The sequence below is a fragment of the Scyliorhinus canicula genome, chromosome 19, assembly GCF_902713615.1.
Source record: "Scyliorhinus canicula chromosome 19, sScyCan1.1, whole genome shotgun sequence".
Taxonomy (NCBI): Eukaryota; Metazoa; Chordata; class Chondrichthyes; order Carcharhiniformes; family Scyliorhinidae; genus Scyliorhinus; species Scyliorhinus canicula.
This window is the reverse complement of record NC_052164.1, coordinates 43,052,881-43,068,566: the sequence shown is the minus strand read 5'-3', so window position 1 is coordinate 43,068,566 and position 15,686 is coordinate 43,052,881. Positions and strand designations below refer to the sequence as shown.

Sequence of the window (15,686 nt, the reverse complement as noted above, 5' to 3'; positions counted from 1 at the left end):
ATTGGAGGGATCATGGACATTTTTGTGGAATTCGGCCCGTTCTCTGGGTATAAGTTAAACATGGGAAAGAGTGAGGTCTTTCTGATCCAGGCCAGGGGGCAGGAGAGGAGGTTGGGCAAGCTGCCAGTTAAGGTAGTGAGGCCGAGTTTCAGGTATCTGGGTATCCAGGTTGCCCGGGGATGGGAGCAGCTACATAAATTGAATCTGGTTGGTGGAGCAGATGAAGGAGGAAATTAAGAGGTAGAACATGCTCCCGTTGTCGTTGGCGGGGCTGATGCAGTCCTTGACGATGATGGTACTCCCGAGGTTTTTATTAGTGTTCCAGAACATTCCGATTTTTATTCCAACGGCCTTCTCTTGGAAGATTAATGCTTTGATCTTGGGGTTTGTGTGAGTAGGTAAACCCCAAGGGTGAAGAAGGTTCTGCTGGAGTTGGAACATAGGTGTGGGGGGGGGGGGGGGGGTTGCTGACCATGCCAAATTCATGAGCTGGGCAGCAAACATAGTCATGGTCAAGAAGTGGGTAGTGGGGGATGGGTCAGTGTGGGAGCGGATGGGGGCAGCCAATCATAAGGTCACTAGTTTAGGGACAATAGTGATGGTGCCTCTGCTGTTTGTGCCGGCCAGGTGCTCCACAAGTCTGGTAGTGATGGCAGCCCTGAGGGTATGGGGACAGTGGCGGCAGCACCTGGGGCTAGAAGGTTCCTCGGCTTGGACTCCGATTTGCGGTAATCGGCGGGGGGGGGGGGGGCATTGGTTCCGGGCGTGGCCGTGCATGGGGATTGAATGGTTTGGAGACATATTCATGAGGGGCAGCTACCCGAGCTTGGAGGGACTGGTAGAGGAGCATGAGCTGCCCAGCGGGAATCGGTTCTGGTGCTTACAGATGCAGAACTATGTGAGAAAACAGGTGCCGTCCTTTCCTGACCTGCCGCGCACGGGGTTGCAGGACAAGGTGGTGTCAGAAACAGTTGTTGGTGAGGGCAGGGTGTCGGAGATTTACAAAGAATTAATGGACTGGGAGAGTGCTCCAATAGGAGAGGATGAGTGGAAATAGGAGGAAGTGCTGGGGGTGTTGGGTTATGGGAGGAGGGTGAATGCATCCTCCTCGTGCGCTAGGCTGAGCCTCATTCAATGTAAAGTAGTCAGATGGGTGCATATGACAGTGGCCAGAATGAGCAGGTTTTTTGAGGGCGTGGAGGATAGGTGTAGATGGTGTACGGGGCGGGGAGGCCAGGGTGGTATCATTTCCTCATGTTTTGGGCCTGTCTGAAGTTGGAGGAATTTTGGCAGGGGTTCGCTGGCCTGATGTCTGAGGTGCTGTGGGTGCAGGTGGTCCCGAGTTTAGAAGTGGCAATTTGTGGAGAGTCGGAAGATGCGGGAGTCCAGGGCGTGAGAGGGGCCAATACTTTGGCCTGTGCCTCTCTGGTAGCCCGAAGACGGATTCTGTTGGAATAGAGGACCATGGGGCCGCCAAAACCAGGGGTGTGGGTGAGCGACCTCGTAGAATTCCTTAGGTTGGAAAAAAATCAAATTTGCCTTGAGAGGGACTGTGGAGGGGTTTGCCCGAAGATGGAAACCGTTGATCGACTTCTTCAAGGATAGTTAAGAAGTCAGCCAGGGTAGGGGGTTAAAAAAGGAGGCAGGGTGGGTGGAGGGTAAAGGCAGGGAGGGTGGGGCGCGTGGGTGTTGGTTATTTATTTGTTATGTGATTGAATGTTTGTTCTCTTTTTGTTTTTGATTGTGTTTGATGTATATAATATGTATAAATGCCTCAATAAAAACATTTACACACACCCCCGCCCCCCATGTCACCAACAGAATCACAGAATGTTACAGTCATTTCCCTTTTAAAAATCTCCAAAACTTAACCAGGAATCATAATATTCCGTCTGGCAATTTGAACGGCACAGCAGATGCTGGGGACATGATGGCTGGGGAATTATTGCAGTAATGCAAATATAGGTTACTGTGTGCGCTCCTCCTGGGGAAATAAAAAAAGCTGCACAAAATCTGCGCATTCGATATAAACTTGTATCTTGTTTTCAAAGAAAGTGTGACCTTTATACACGTCAATAGGGCAATAAAAGACTGGAAGAGTAATGGAGCTGAATTACGAAAATTAACAGAGGTAATAGTGTTGCTGTCTACCAACATTAGCTGCTCCAAAACTAATCACCAGGAGGTGCAAAGGATACCTGGCAATAGCTTGGTGACTCAGCGCATGACTAGGGGAAATCACAGGTACACACCCATGTCCCAGAGGTTGCCGCATTAGCACATCATATCTCCATGACAATGAATTAAATTAATAATGGAATGGAGGGGTTGCATACCAAGGAGGAGGAAGTTAGAAGTTGCATACTGTGCTAACATGGTTTTGTGGTTGGAAATTAACAGGGAATTTTAACATGGATTTTTAAAAATTCTCTGTGGCTTATTTATTTGAACTTGCTGCTGTTTTTGGTTTTGTTATTTATGATTTTTTTCAGGGCTAGTTAATGATATCAGAACTATGATGTTACTTATCACAGCATACCTTGTGACTGTTGAAAGCAGCATAGTGTTAGTGTCATCACACTATTGCTAGTGTAGAAAGAATTGCTAATGCTTTTACAGTGAATATTAAGATAACAAAAACCAGAAAGTTTGATGCCAGCTGAATAGACTTTAATCCGTCTCTCTCTCTCTTCGGTACCATGTCCTGATCGGGCACTGGCCACCATGCACCTTCACTGGTGGTGCACTCATCCAGTTTCTGAGGCTTTTGTAAAGACTGTTCTTCATCTACTGTGACCTCTTCCACCATCGATCTTTCACATCATCTGCCTTTCTAAATCATGAATTATATGCTCAAGAAACTCCAAATCTCTCCTCCTGGTCTTGGTCAGCAGAGTTTTTTCATCTCAGATTTTACTCACACCTGTTCATTGTCAGTGTGACTTGAACAAGACATCCTCATCATTCGTCTCAAAAACCACAACTCTGCAGCCCTAATTCTTCTGTACATTATTTCGCTGATTGTCCAACACTTGCCTTCATTATGTCACAATTGATATATAACATAGAATATAGAAAAATACAGCACAGAACAGCCCCTTCGGCCCAAACTTTTATATATGTATATTTTGTATAGGACTGTCAACCTTGTCTTCTTGACTAATTTTGTACTGATCATAATCTTTCACAATTTTTATAAGTGATCTATGGGTATTCAAATCCTTCATCTTATTCCTTGGTCCCACTTTCCACCTGCTGTTAACATACTTCCCGAGGTAACAAAATTAATCTACTTGTTTGACCATTGCCTTTTTCCTTACGATTTTACATTTATTATGGGCCAGGGTTGAGAGAACACCAAAGTATATCACCTAACCCACAACTTTTAATAGATTTTGGTTATGGGGAGCATAAGGGTCCACTTTACAGAGAACTAAAAGTATTTTTAAACAAAACCAATTTTTATTCTATGAATCCAGTTAACATTTTATAAACCCACAGTAATCATCTTACCAACTACCAACACTAATAACCCCCCAAAAGATCCAGTACTCTACAGGTACCCCTTAATAACGTTCCTAACAACAGGCATTGTAACCACTGGGGCCAGAATTAGCATGACACATACCACTCACTCACTGCAGCCACGAAGATGGCTCAGAGAAGACCTGTCCTCTTCGAACACCTGAACTCAGTGGACCCACTGCTCCATGCCAGTGAGGAGGCCCAGTCCCGTCCCCAGGCTTTATCACAGACTCAAGCCTGCTCTCGAGAACAACACCTGTGAGGTGGTGGCAGAGGCAGTCAATGCTGCCAGCGTCACCAAGAGACGACAACTGGTAATCTGGAGTGGTGGAGGTTATGGCTGAGGCCTGTGCCTTGAGGTGAACAGAGAACCAGGGAGAGCTCCAAAGGTCACAGTGCAGGTGTCTTTTGGTTGGGGTGAGTCTGCTAATCCCTTGCTTCCTCTGCTGTGGGGCAGTGCCAACACCTGGTGGGCCATTGATTACGCTTGCCCATCACCTTGATACCGCTGGGGTATGAGGCTGTTCAGAGGGGTGGCCTGGGTGGGCTCCCAGATGACAAGAGGATCTCTGAACATTCACAGGACACAGTGAGCAGTCTGCAGTGTGGACAGCCAGGGGCCTGCAAGTTGCACCAAAGTGGTGCATTTAAATTCACATACTGCAGCAATGGCAGTCGAAGCAAGGCCACTCCGAACCCATGGACACACCCTAAGCCCATGGACTTGACATCAAGTCATTCCCCGCTACTGCCCCCAGTCTGGACTGCCACCTCCCATCAGCAAGCTTGCCGATATTCAAGGTGTCTTCAAAGTTTTTTTAGTCTCATGCACCCCCTCAGCATCCATTTTTAAAAATAAATTTAGAGTACCCAATTAATTTTTTCCCCCCAATTAACGGGCAATTTAGTGTGGCCAATCCACCTAGTCTGCGCATCTTTGGGTTGTTGGTGCGAAACCCACACAAACACGGGGAGAATGTGCAAACTCCACCAGGATAGTGATCCAGAGCTGGGATCGAACCTGGGACCTCAGTGCCATGAGGCAGCAGGGCTAACCCACTGTGCCACCGTGCTGCCCCCTCAGCATCCATAACGCCCTGTCTCCGCTTGTAAATACTTGCATCAATTTGCGCCCATGAGACCTCTGTCTAGATAGGGCGCAGCATCGCGTAGAGGGGGGGGGGCATGAAATGTCCAAGGCTCTAATGATATTTAAATCCATGCAAATGATGGTTTTGTATGGACCCACCAGCGCAGGGCGCAAATCTCAGTTAAGTTGCCAGCGAGGGACCAGACCGACATGACGTCGAAATTGGTGCCGGACCCAAAAGGACCTTTTTTCCCCTTTGCGTGATTCTCTGCCCGATTGAGATTCTTGCTTCAGCATCACGAAGCAGAGAATTCAGCCCCGGTGTCCATCCATCTATAGACAGGCAGAGTATAGATAAAGTCCTGCAGGTTTTATTTTGAAATAGGCATCTTCAAATTGAAGTACAGGGTGAATCAGCTCTCCTTATCTGAACACAAACACCTGCCATTCAAAGCATTGTCTATTCTTACTGAATCAGTCACAGGATAAATTAATTTACTGATCTGCTAAGCTAACAAACCAAAAGGTCAGTGTGCTTCAGGAACAAGCACTTTTCACTTAGTGCAGATTCAAAAAATAGATAACACTCGAGTCTGGGCAGGAGATTTAAAATTATCTGAGATACCCAAAATAAACTTCAGACGCATTGGGAAAAACAAGACGACAAGTTTTACTTTACATATTCATCCATGCGACTGGGCGTCACTGGCTAGGCCAGCGTTTATTGCCCAACCCTGAGCCTTTGAGAAAGTTATCGTGAGCTGTCTTCTTGAACCACTGCTAGTCCATGTAGAGTAGGTACACCCAGAGTGCTGTTAGGGAGGGAGGTCCAGGATTTTGACGCAACGTCAAATATATTTCTAATGGATGGTGAATGGTTGGCAGGGGAACTTACAGATAGATTGTGGTGTTCCCATGTGTCTGCTGCCCTTGTCCTTTCAGATGGTAGCGGTCATGGGTTTGGAAGGTGTAATCTAAGGAACCTTGGTAAGTTTCTGCTATGTAGCGCAGTGGTTAGCACCGTTGCTTCACAGCGCCAGGGTCACAGGTTCCATTCCTGGCTTGGGTCACTGTCGGTGCGGAGTCTGCACGTTCTTCGTGTCTGCGTGGGTTTCCTCCAGGTGCTCCGGTTTCCTCTCAAGTCCTGAAAGACGTGCTTGTTAGGTGAATTGGACAGTCTGAATTCTCCCTCCGTGTACCTGAATAGGTGCCAGAGTGTGATGACTAGGGGAGTTTCACAGTAACTTCATTGCAGTGTTAATGTAAGCCTACTTGTGATAATAAACATGATTATTATTATTATATTATACTGTTGCCACTGTGCGTTGGTGGTGGAAATAGTGAATGTTTATGCACGGGGTGCCAATTAAGTGGACTGCTTTGTCCTCAATGGTGTCAAGCTTCATGAGTGTTGTTGGAGCTGCACTCAACCAGGCAAGTAGAGACTCCTGACTTGTGCCTTCTAAATGGTAGACAGGCTTTGGGGAGTCAGGAGATGAGCTGCTCGCTGCAGGATTCCTAGCCTCTGACCTGCTGTTATAGGCAAAGTATTTATTATAGCTAGTCCAGTTCAGTTTCTGGTCAATGGTAACCTTCAGGGTGTTGATAATGGGGCATCCATTGATGGTAATGCTACTGAATGTCAAGGACCAATGATTAGATTCCCACTTGTTGGGGATGGTCTATGCCTGCCACTGGTGTGGCTTGAATGTTACTTGCCAGTTGTCTGTCCAAGTTTGGATATTGTCTAAATCTTGCTGCATTTGGACATGGTCTGCTTCTCTATTTGAGGAGTTGCGAATGGTTCTGATCATTATGCAATCATCAACAATATCCCTATTTCCGACCTTATGATGTAAGGAAGGTCATTGTTGAAGCAGCTCAAGGTGGTTGGGCCAATGACACTAACTGGAGAAACTCTTGAAGTGATGTCCTGGAACTGGACAATTAACCTCCAACCACCACAACCATTTTCATTTGTGCTTGGTACGACTCCAACCAACGGAGAGTTTTCTCCCCGACTCCAATTTTGCTGAGCTCCTTGGTGCTATACTTGGGCAAATGCTGCCTTGATGTCAAGTGCAGTCACTCTCATCTCATCTCTGAAGTTCAGCTCTTTTCTCCATGCTTGAGCCAAACCTGTAATGAGGTCAAGTGCTGAGTGGCTCTACGGAATCCAAACTGAGTGTCAGTGAGATTATTGCTAAGCAAGCACCGCTTGATGTTGTTGTTGATGACTGCTTCCTCACTTAAGTGATGATCAAGAGTATACCGATGGGATAGTAATTTGTTGGGTTGGATTTGTCCTGCTTTGTGTGTGCAGGGCATACCTGGACAATTTTCTGCATTGGCAGGTAGATGCCAGTATTGTAACTGTACTGGAACAGTTTGGTTAGGGGTGTGGCAAGTTCTGTAGCACATGGTGCCAAGTCTGCAGTTGCTAGATCTGTTCTAAATTGATCCCATTTAGCACAGTGGTAATGTGACGCAGCACAATGGAGGGCATTCTCAACGTGAGAATCCACCACGGGGAGGGTATTCTCAATGTGAAGATGGGAGTTTGTCTCCATCAGGACTGTGCAGATCCCTACCATTACATAAGCTTTGACAAAGGGTCACCTGGACTCAAAACGTTAGCTCTTTTCTCTCCCTACAGATGCTGCCAAACTTGCTGAGAATTTCCAGCATTTTCTCTTTGGCCTACCATTACTGTCATGGAGGCATCTGCGGCAGGCAAGTTGGTGAGGATGAGGTCAAATATGTTTTTACTTATGTTGATTCCCTCACCACTTGCTATAGATCCAGTCTTGCAGCTTTGGGGGGGGGGGTCTCTGGGGCTGCTAGCCAGTGGTGGGAATCACGATGTCCCTTGTGAATTGGGAGGGACGCAAAAAATAGGTTTCACACTGGCCGTCAAACCCATTGTGAATCTCTCGGTCGGTGGCACCAACGAGTTTCCAACACCGAGATTTAAATTTCATTATTGGGCAGGAAGCCAAATTCACTGGCCTCCTGGGATGCTCCAAACCTCCAGCTGGGAGCCCAATGACGTGAATTGGTGTGCCTCTGTGTATGCTTAGCAGCCTAAGACCTTTGAACTTCAATGTTTGCGTTCAATTTCAGGGACCATTGCTTTTAAATAGCCTCTTGATTGACAGGTCAAGGCAGTTTATCAGGAAGGATAACTTATTTATTTATGTAGCTCTACAGGGATCCAGTAACTCTGAAATATTTCCTCTTTTGACCAGCTGTTCTTTCTAACCACAATTCTTTGAAAAAAGAGGCTTCCTTGAGCCCGCCACCCACACCCCCACCTTGACACCCTGGACGAAAGTGTAGAGAGAGTAATCACCCCCTCCCCGGAATGCACGGTTCCAAATTGGAACTGCCAAGGGGTGGAGCCAGAATTGGAGCAACAGCATTGAAGTGGGGAGAGGGGAGGCTAAAAAGGAACGGTAACTGAAGGAGGGGTAACTGAAAGGGGGTAACTGAAGAGAGGGGCGCTGAAGACGGGGGGACGCTGAAGACGGGGGGACGCTGAAGAGGGCATCGCTGAAGAAGGCGTCGCTGAAGAGCGGGGTCTGAAAAGTTGGAGGATTGAAGGGGGACTGAAGAGGAGGAAACTGAAAGAGGGGCTGAGTGGAGAGAGTGAAGGAAGGACTGAGGGGGAGGACTAAAGGGGGAGAACTAAAGGGGGGAGGACTAAAGGGGGGAGGACTAAAGGGGTGAGGACTAAAGGGGTGAGGACTAAAGGGATGAGGACTAAAGGGGGGAGGTCTGAGACGGGGAGGTCTGAGACGGGGAGGTCTGAGACGGGGAGGTCTGAGACGGGGAGGTCTGAGACGGGGAGGTCTGAGACGGGGAGGTCTCAGACGGGGAGGTCTGAGACGGGGAGGTCTGAGACGGGGAGGTCTGAGACGGGGAGGTCTGAGACGGGGAGGTCTGAGACGGGGAGGTCTGAGACGGGGAGGTCTGAGACGGGGAGGTCTGAGACGGGGAGGTCTGAGACGGGGAGGTCTGAGACGGGGAGGTCTGAGACGGGGAGGTCTGAGACGGGGAGGTCTGAGACGGGGTGGTCTGAGACGGGGAGGTCTGAGACGGGGAGGTCTGAGACGGGGAGGTCTGAGACGGGGAGGTCTGTGACGGGGAGGACTGTGACGGGGAGGTCTGAGACGGGGAGGTCTGAGACGGGGAGGTCTGAGACGGGGAGGTCTGAGACGGGGAGGTCTGAGACGGGGAGGTCTGAGACGGGGAGGTCTGCGACGGGGAGGTCTGCGACGGGGAGGTCTGCGACGGGGAGGTCTGCGACGGGGAGGTCTGAGACGGGGAGGTCTGAGACGGGGAGGTCTGAGACGGGGAGGTCTGTGACGGGGAGGACTGAGGAGTGCTGTCATTGGAGGCTGGAAGGGCAGAGGGAGTTCGGGGGCTGGGGGGGGGGGGGGGGGTGCTACCTGCCAGGGATTGTAGGGGGACATTACTCGAGATCTGTGGGAGGCTGCAATAGTATTCTGAGATCAGGTGACCCTTTAAAAATGGCACCCTAAACTCTTGAAGAGCAGGACCTGTCAGAGAGATTAGGCTCTACCCCTCTTTAGTCCAGCACGAACCCTGATCCTCAATTTGTTTTTTTTTTCTTTCTTAAAATTTAGATTAGCCAATTATTTTTCTTTTCCAATTAAGGGGCAATTTGTAGCATGATCAATCCACCTACCCTGTTCATCTTTGGGTTGTGGAGTGAAACCCACGCAGACATGGGGAGAATGTGCAAATTCCACACAGACAGTGACACGGGGCCGGGATTCAAACCCGGGTCCTCAGCGCCGTAATTCAGTGCTAACCACTATGCCACATGCCACCCCCTTGATCCTCAATTTGACAATTCATTATATGCCATTGAATGGCACGTCAGCTTCGCTCCTAAGCGCCAGCGGGAATTGTCCAGATTCCCAGGGGAATTGCGCTCTATGTCCTTTAGGACTTGCCAGTTCATTCTGTACTGGATTTTCTCAGCCACTCTTGGACATTGAAGTCTCCCATCAGTGTCGATTCTGCACCTTGCCACAGTGCGTGCTTCAAGTGGTGTACAACATGGAGGAGTTATCAGCTGAGAAGTTGGAAGGGGGAATATGTGGAAATCAGCAGAAGACTTTCTTCCTTATGTTAGACCTGATGCCATGAGACCCCATGGGGTCCGGAGTGAATGTTGAGGACTCCCACGGCAACTCCTGAATGTATGCATCCTGCCACCTTTGGTGGGTCTGTCCTGCTGATGAGACAGAGCTGAGTTTTCCGCTTTAGTTTCTGGTGCCTAGGTGGTTTGTATGGTTCAATTCCTTTTTGACTTTTTAGCAGTTTGACACAACTGAGTGGCTTGCAAAGCCATGCCAGAAGGCATTTAAGAGTCAACCACATTGCTGTGGGTTCTGAGTCACATGTAGACCAGATCAAGTAAGGACAGATCTCTTTTCCTAAAGGACATTTGTGAACCAGATGCGTTTTTACGACATCCAGCACTGGTTTCATGGTCATCATTAGACTTTTAGTTCCATCGTCTGCCATGATTTCATTGAAGAACATAAGATTCTGAGGGGGTTTGACAGGGCAGATGCTGAGAGGATGGTACTCAAGGAGTCCAGAACGGGGGGGGGGGCTCACATCTCCAGGGACCCAGGTTCGATACCGGCTTCAGGTGACCATGTAGAGTTTACACGCTCTCCCCGTGTCTACGTGGGTTTCTTCCGGGTGCTCAGGATTCCTCTCACAGTCCAAAGGTGTGCAGGTTAGGTGAATTGGCCATGCTAAATTTCCCCTAAATGCCCAAAGGTCAGGTGGGGTTATGGGGATAGGGCGGGGAATGGGCCTAGCTAGGGTGCTCTTTTGGAGGGTCGGTGCAGAATTGATGGGCCGAATGGCCTCCTTCTGCACTATAGGGATTCTATAATTCTATGAGCAGTGGAGGCTGGGTCATTGAATATATTCATGGCTGAGTTAGACAGATTTTTAATCTACAAGGATTAGGGAGCGGGCGGGGGCAGGCAGCATGAAAGAGGCCACAATTATAGCAGCCATGGTACTCATTGGCAAGCAGACTCAAGGGGTTTGATAGACAACTCCTGCTCATATTTCTTATGCTCTTATGAGCACTGAGTTACACACAAAATAATGGACATGTGGGATTGAATCAGATTGGGAATAATAGATATCTGGGGCTGATTTGCATGCACAATAATTGACATTTGCAAGGCTATGGGCAAACATTAAGGGATCGGTCCGATGATGCTCTGTCAAAGAGCTGGCACAGGCATGAGGGATCTATTGGCCTTATGAAAGGAAATAAGAAGAACAAACCATCCATTATTTAGCTTCTCTTCAAAGCCGTTAAAACAAATTATATATTTTTAAAAATGAAGATTCTGCTGGCTGAAATATGTTGGCTTTAACCTTAGCATCTGACCTTCCAAGCATCCCCCCTTCAAAGGTTTGAGTTTTAAATCAATAAATAAGCAATCTCAATCATATTCACACCCCCTCCACCACCAGCACCCCTACACCCAGCCTCATTCATTCTTTTTTCCTCTCTCCTGCAGATTCAACAGCAGCTTTGTACAGAATAAAAGCAATATGGACGCTTGCCAGATTTCTACACAAGGAAAAGTGATGTCATTTTAATTTGTCTATTAAACTGGTTTCACTGCAAGCATCTCGAGTTCAAGAGAAAGATAAATTGAAATGGGACAATGCAGCTCAGGCACAGTCCAGTCACCCCATTTCAATCTGTCACTTTTTAATGCATGTTAGCATACTCCACCAACATTCAGGGATCTATTAGTATTCCACTGCTCATCTTGAACACCAACCACTTATACTGTGAAGCTACAGACAGCTGGAAAGCAAATGCTTTAACCCTTCCTACTCCTTCTATGCAGCTTCCAAGACCCTCACAAGCTTCTGAATGCTAGGTTTCTCTGAAGTGTCATAAACTGGATTTACGATTAATCATCAATAGTTGAATTCCTCAGGTTATTCACTCTAACACCGAAAAAAAAATGGTGAATGCTACTGAGTCCCAGAAACAGTTAATTTTGAATTCACCCCATAATTCCTGCTGACTTTGGGTCCAGCAAAGTGCTTTGACCTTCCCGGACAGTGATTATTGCAAAATCCTTTAATTTAGAGAGACACATTGAGGTTTGCAAATCAAGCAACACGATTATTTTATGTTCACAGTGACTGTGTACCATCACACAGCGAGACATCAGCTGATGCAATCTCCAAGGAGATCTCTATGGAAACTGGGTTACCACGGAAATGCTGATACTGAGCTATTCTGACAGTAAGATGAATTTACCAAGGATGATCCGGATGCATATTGCTACAAAAATCTATCTGCAAGTGTAAAATATGCTCTTTCCAAGCAGGAAGAAATGCATATAAAGCTGACAAATTCAACCCCTTTTCATAGATGATGGTGAAAGGAAACTGATGAACCAGTTATTCAATATATTGGATTTAAATTCTGTGAGGAACTATTAATATGTATCTTTTTCTGAATAAAAATTAAGTGCCATTAATAAATTAATTCATTCTAATATGTTCTGCACAATTCTTTTTTGAAAAAAGTAATCTGTTTATTTTTACTGGTTTCAGTCTGCTTTTATTGGCTTGTATTTAAAGGGAGAAGCTGATACTAAGAGAGGATTTGCAGAATAATTGGTCATTATGGTAATGCAGCTGCTGGATTTCAATGTATATTCACATGCGGGCCTTACATTAATTTGCCAGTTCAAAACGAGACTCATCATCACACAATTTCACTGTTTTTAGACAATTGCCGATCCTTAAAAAGCCTTAAGTACCGGAGAAAAAATATTCGGTTCATCTTTGTTGCATGGTCATGTTACGAGGAGATTGGTTCTAGTAGGCTCAGCGAAAGTCTAGTCAGAGGCGTCCGTGCTACAGTTCATTGCACCTTGGAAAGGCTGGTTGCAGGTCTGTGCCAGCAATTTCCCAAATGGCAGTGATAAGTTGTTGGACCATCAGGTTGGGGGAGGAACTGAGGAAGCCGCCGGTTACAGCTGCTTCTCTGCACAAGCCAGAAGGAAAATATAAGGGGGCAAGTCACTTGGTGCTGCACCTGAGCCGAATGGTGGCCAGTCATACAGCGACAATCACAGCAGGCTTTTGGCTTAATCGCCTTAACAAGCAGACAACTGGTGGGGTAGAAAAAGAAGAGGCAAGCAGTTAAAGAGCTTGCATTTACATTCAGCCATTTCATTCAGACTTTACTGAAGTGTGACTTACATTATACAAAGGAATGGTCTTCATCACTTGATAACTCTTCAGTGGATCCAACTTGTACAAATGCCGGTCGGTGATGAAAATTGCACGGTCCTCAGATTTATTAAATCGGTTTATCTGTGACAAGATAGAGGCAAATATTGAATAAATACCAAAACCAATCCAAGGTAAAGTGCTTAGTTGCATGTCAGAATGATTCCAGCAAACCCTATGAAATTTATGTGGCAGATTTGGAGCCAATGTTAGGTGGCCTTCAACAGTTTCATAATGTCTCAGCTTCTGATTTTACAACCGTAACATGATCTTCAAGAGGTGGCCCTGTGAAAGTTGCCTTTGTTGCCTTCCCGGGGAAAAGGAACTCACAAGCTTTGTTCCCATTGCTGACACTTATTGCCCTATAAGTTATTTTTTTAGCCATTGTAAATGTGGCTGGCAAATTGCACTACGCACGATCATTTCACTGTGGCGTTAACTGAACAACACAACTGTGCTTCTCCTGCTATTGAAACGTTGGGGCTATTGAACTGACTATCTCGAGTACAGGGCAGATACTAACCTGGGAATTAGCATTAGCCCAAAAACTAGACATCTAAGCTCTCCCCACCCCCAATGTTCCGGATATGACACTGAACCATACAGATCAGCAAGATCTCAGGTTCAGTCTTCTGGTTTCTGAACAGTTAACTGATTTTAGACACAACAAATGGAAGGAAAAGTACAAGAGATACCATCCAGTTTTCTTACTCCTTATCCGTATCCAGTGAAATGAAAGACAGCCGAACTTTCACTGCCTCAGGATATCCTCAAGTACTTTTGCTGCAAATTAACTACCTTTTTATCATCCATCGGATATGGGCCTCACTTCTGAAGTGTTTGGATTTACTGTTAGAAGCTATGAAATGTTTCAGCAAAATTATGCACAGCAAACTCTCAATAGAAGTAAGATCAATGACCAGTCAATCTGCTTTTAGCGTTTGGTTCAGGGATAAATATTGGCCAGGACACCAGAAAGAACTCTCCTCTTCTTCAAATGATGCCACATTTTTTTTCGGCTCACCAGCTTGATGTCTCCTCCTAAAGACTCCTGTTGCTAAGTGCTGTTTGTAGATGTTAGCTGAGGACAGGATCAGACTCAGCTACAATTCCCCCTCACTGTTCAGTAGCTTGTCAACCTAGCACATTTCAGTGAGAATTCTAAAAAAGGAAAAGGTGCATTCTGCTATACAATTGACAAATAAGGCATACAATTCCTGGAACATCATCCCCTCAGTTACTGTCATGCACTTGTTCAAATAGTCCATGGGATTTTGTTGGGACCCCACTGAACATACAGATGGGGATCTCAGTTTACCATTTCATTTAATTAACATCAAAGTTTTATTGAATCCTGTAACTAAGATTACCATACAGATCATTGGCATATTCCGTGAGTTTGAGATTATACAGCTTGGTATAATTCCAGTTTAACACAGGGTGCAGTTGTGCAATTGATGAAAAACTACTGGTACATACAGCAATTTTGCCTTTGGGGAATGAGATACAATCAAAAGCATACAAAACATAACATCCACGACATCTAGGTTTGTTTCAGGAAAGTCCCCTGTACCAGAATAGAAAGCAATCTCCCAAATACAAACAAATTATCTTTACTATACCAGAGTGTTCCTTCAAGGTCCAGTATTTACACAGAAAAAAGAGGTTTCAAATCAAATGTTTTCCACTTTCTGAGAGCAACCATTTAAAAAAAAATTTAGAGTACCCAATTCATTTTTTCCAATTAAGGGGCAAGTTAGCGAGTTCAATCCACCTACCTTGCACATCTTTGGGTTGTTGGGGCGAAACCCACGCAAACACGGGGAGAATGTGCAAACTCCACACGAACAGTGACCCAGAGCCGGGATCGAACCTGGGACCTCGGCGCCGTGAGGCAACAGGGCTAACCCACTGCGCCACCGTGCTGCCCGAGATCAACCATTTTAGTGCTTCATGGAAGTCTCTTGTAGCTTATCACCTGATGACACTATACTAAGATGCCTTTGGTTCATAGCCTTGTTATACTAATTCAGTGGACACTAGCGAGACATATCAAATAACTCTGCATCATATATACTGGGCACATTACATGTCATATACCACCTGTGGTTCAGTACTGTGGTTCAGTAATTCTCCATGTAATTCACTGCACAGACATACTGAGTTTTGGAGAAGTTGCAACAAGCAATGTGTGTGTGACACAAATGCATTAGGTTTATCTACCAAAGCTGAAAACATTGGCATGCCTATGTGCAGGCGGCACATAAGGATGACACAATGTGCCTCACAGCGCCAGGTACCCGGGTTTGATTCCGGCCTTGGGTGACTGTGGTGTTTGCACGGTCTCCCCGTGTTCGGGTGCACTGGTTTCCTCCCACAGTCCAAAGATGCACAGATTAGGTGGAGGTGCCCCTTTAAGTGTCTAAAGATGTCCAAGTGACGGGGAAAGGGTGGGGGAGTGTGCCTAGGTAGAGTGAGCGTTCAGACAGTGGGTGCAGACTCGATGGGTTGAGTGGCTGCCTCCTGCACTGTAGAGATTCAATGGATAAATTCAGTGGAAAGCTGTGATATACAGAGAATGGTTAAACAAGTGTACATACTAGTGCCTTTCAGGTCTGCAGAACGTCCTAATGCTTCACAGCCAATGGGCGCGATTCTCTGCACCCGCGGAAAATCGCGAAGTCGGCCGTGAAAATGGCCGACTTTTGCGACGGCCCGACACGGCCCATTTCCCGAGGTA

General features: G+C 46.5%; 1 protein-coding gene across 2 annotated transcripts in view; it reads right to left on the bottom strand.

The window, feature by feature from the left end:
- myo1d (myosin 1D) overlaps positions 1-15,686 on the bottom strand; it is a 711,487-nt gene that overhangs the window by 179,241 nt on the left and 516,560 nt on the right. For both annotated transcript variants that reach the window (XM_038778976.1, XM_038778977.1), the window contains exon 20: positions 12,917-13,030. In XM_038778976.1, the coding sequence (XP_038634904.1) occupies positions 12,917-13,030 (114 nt within the window). The remainder of the gene's footprint in view (positions 1-12,916; positions 13,031-15,686) is intronic.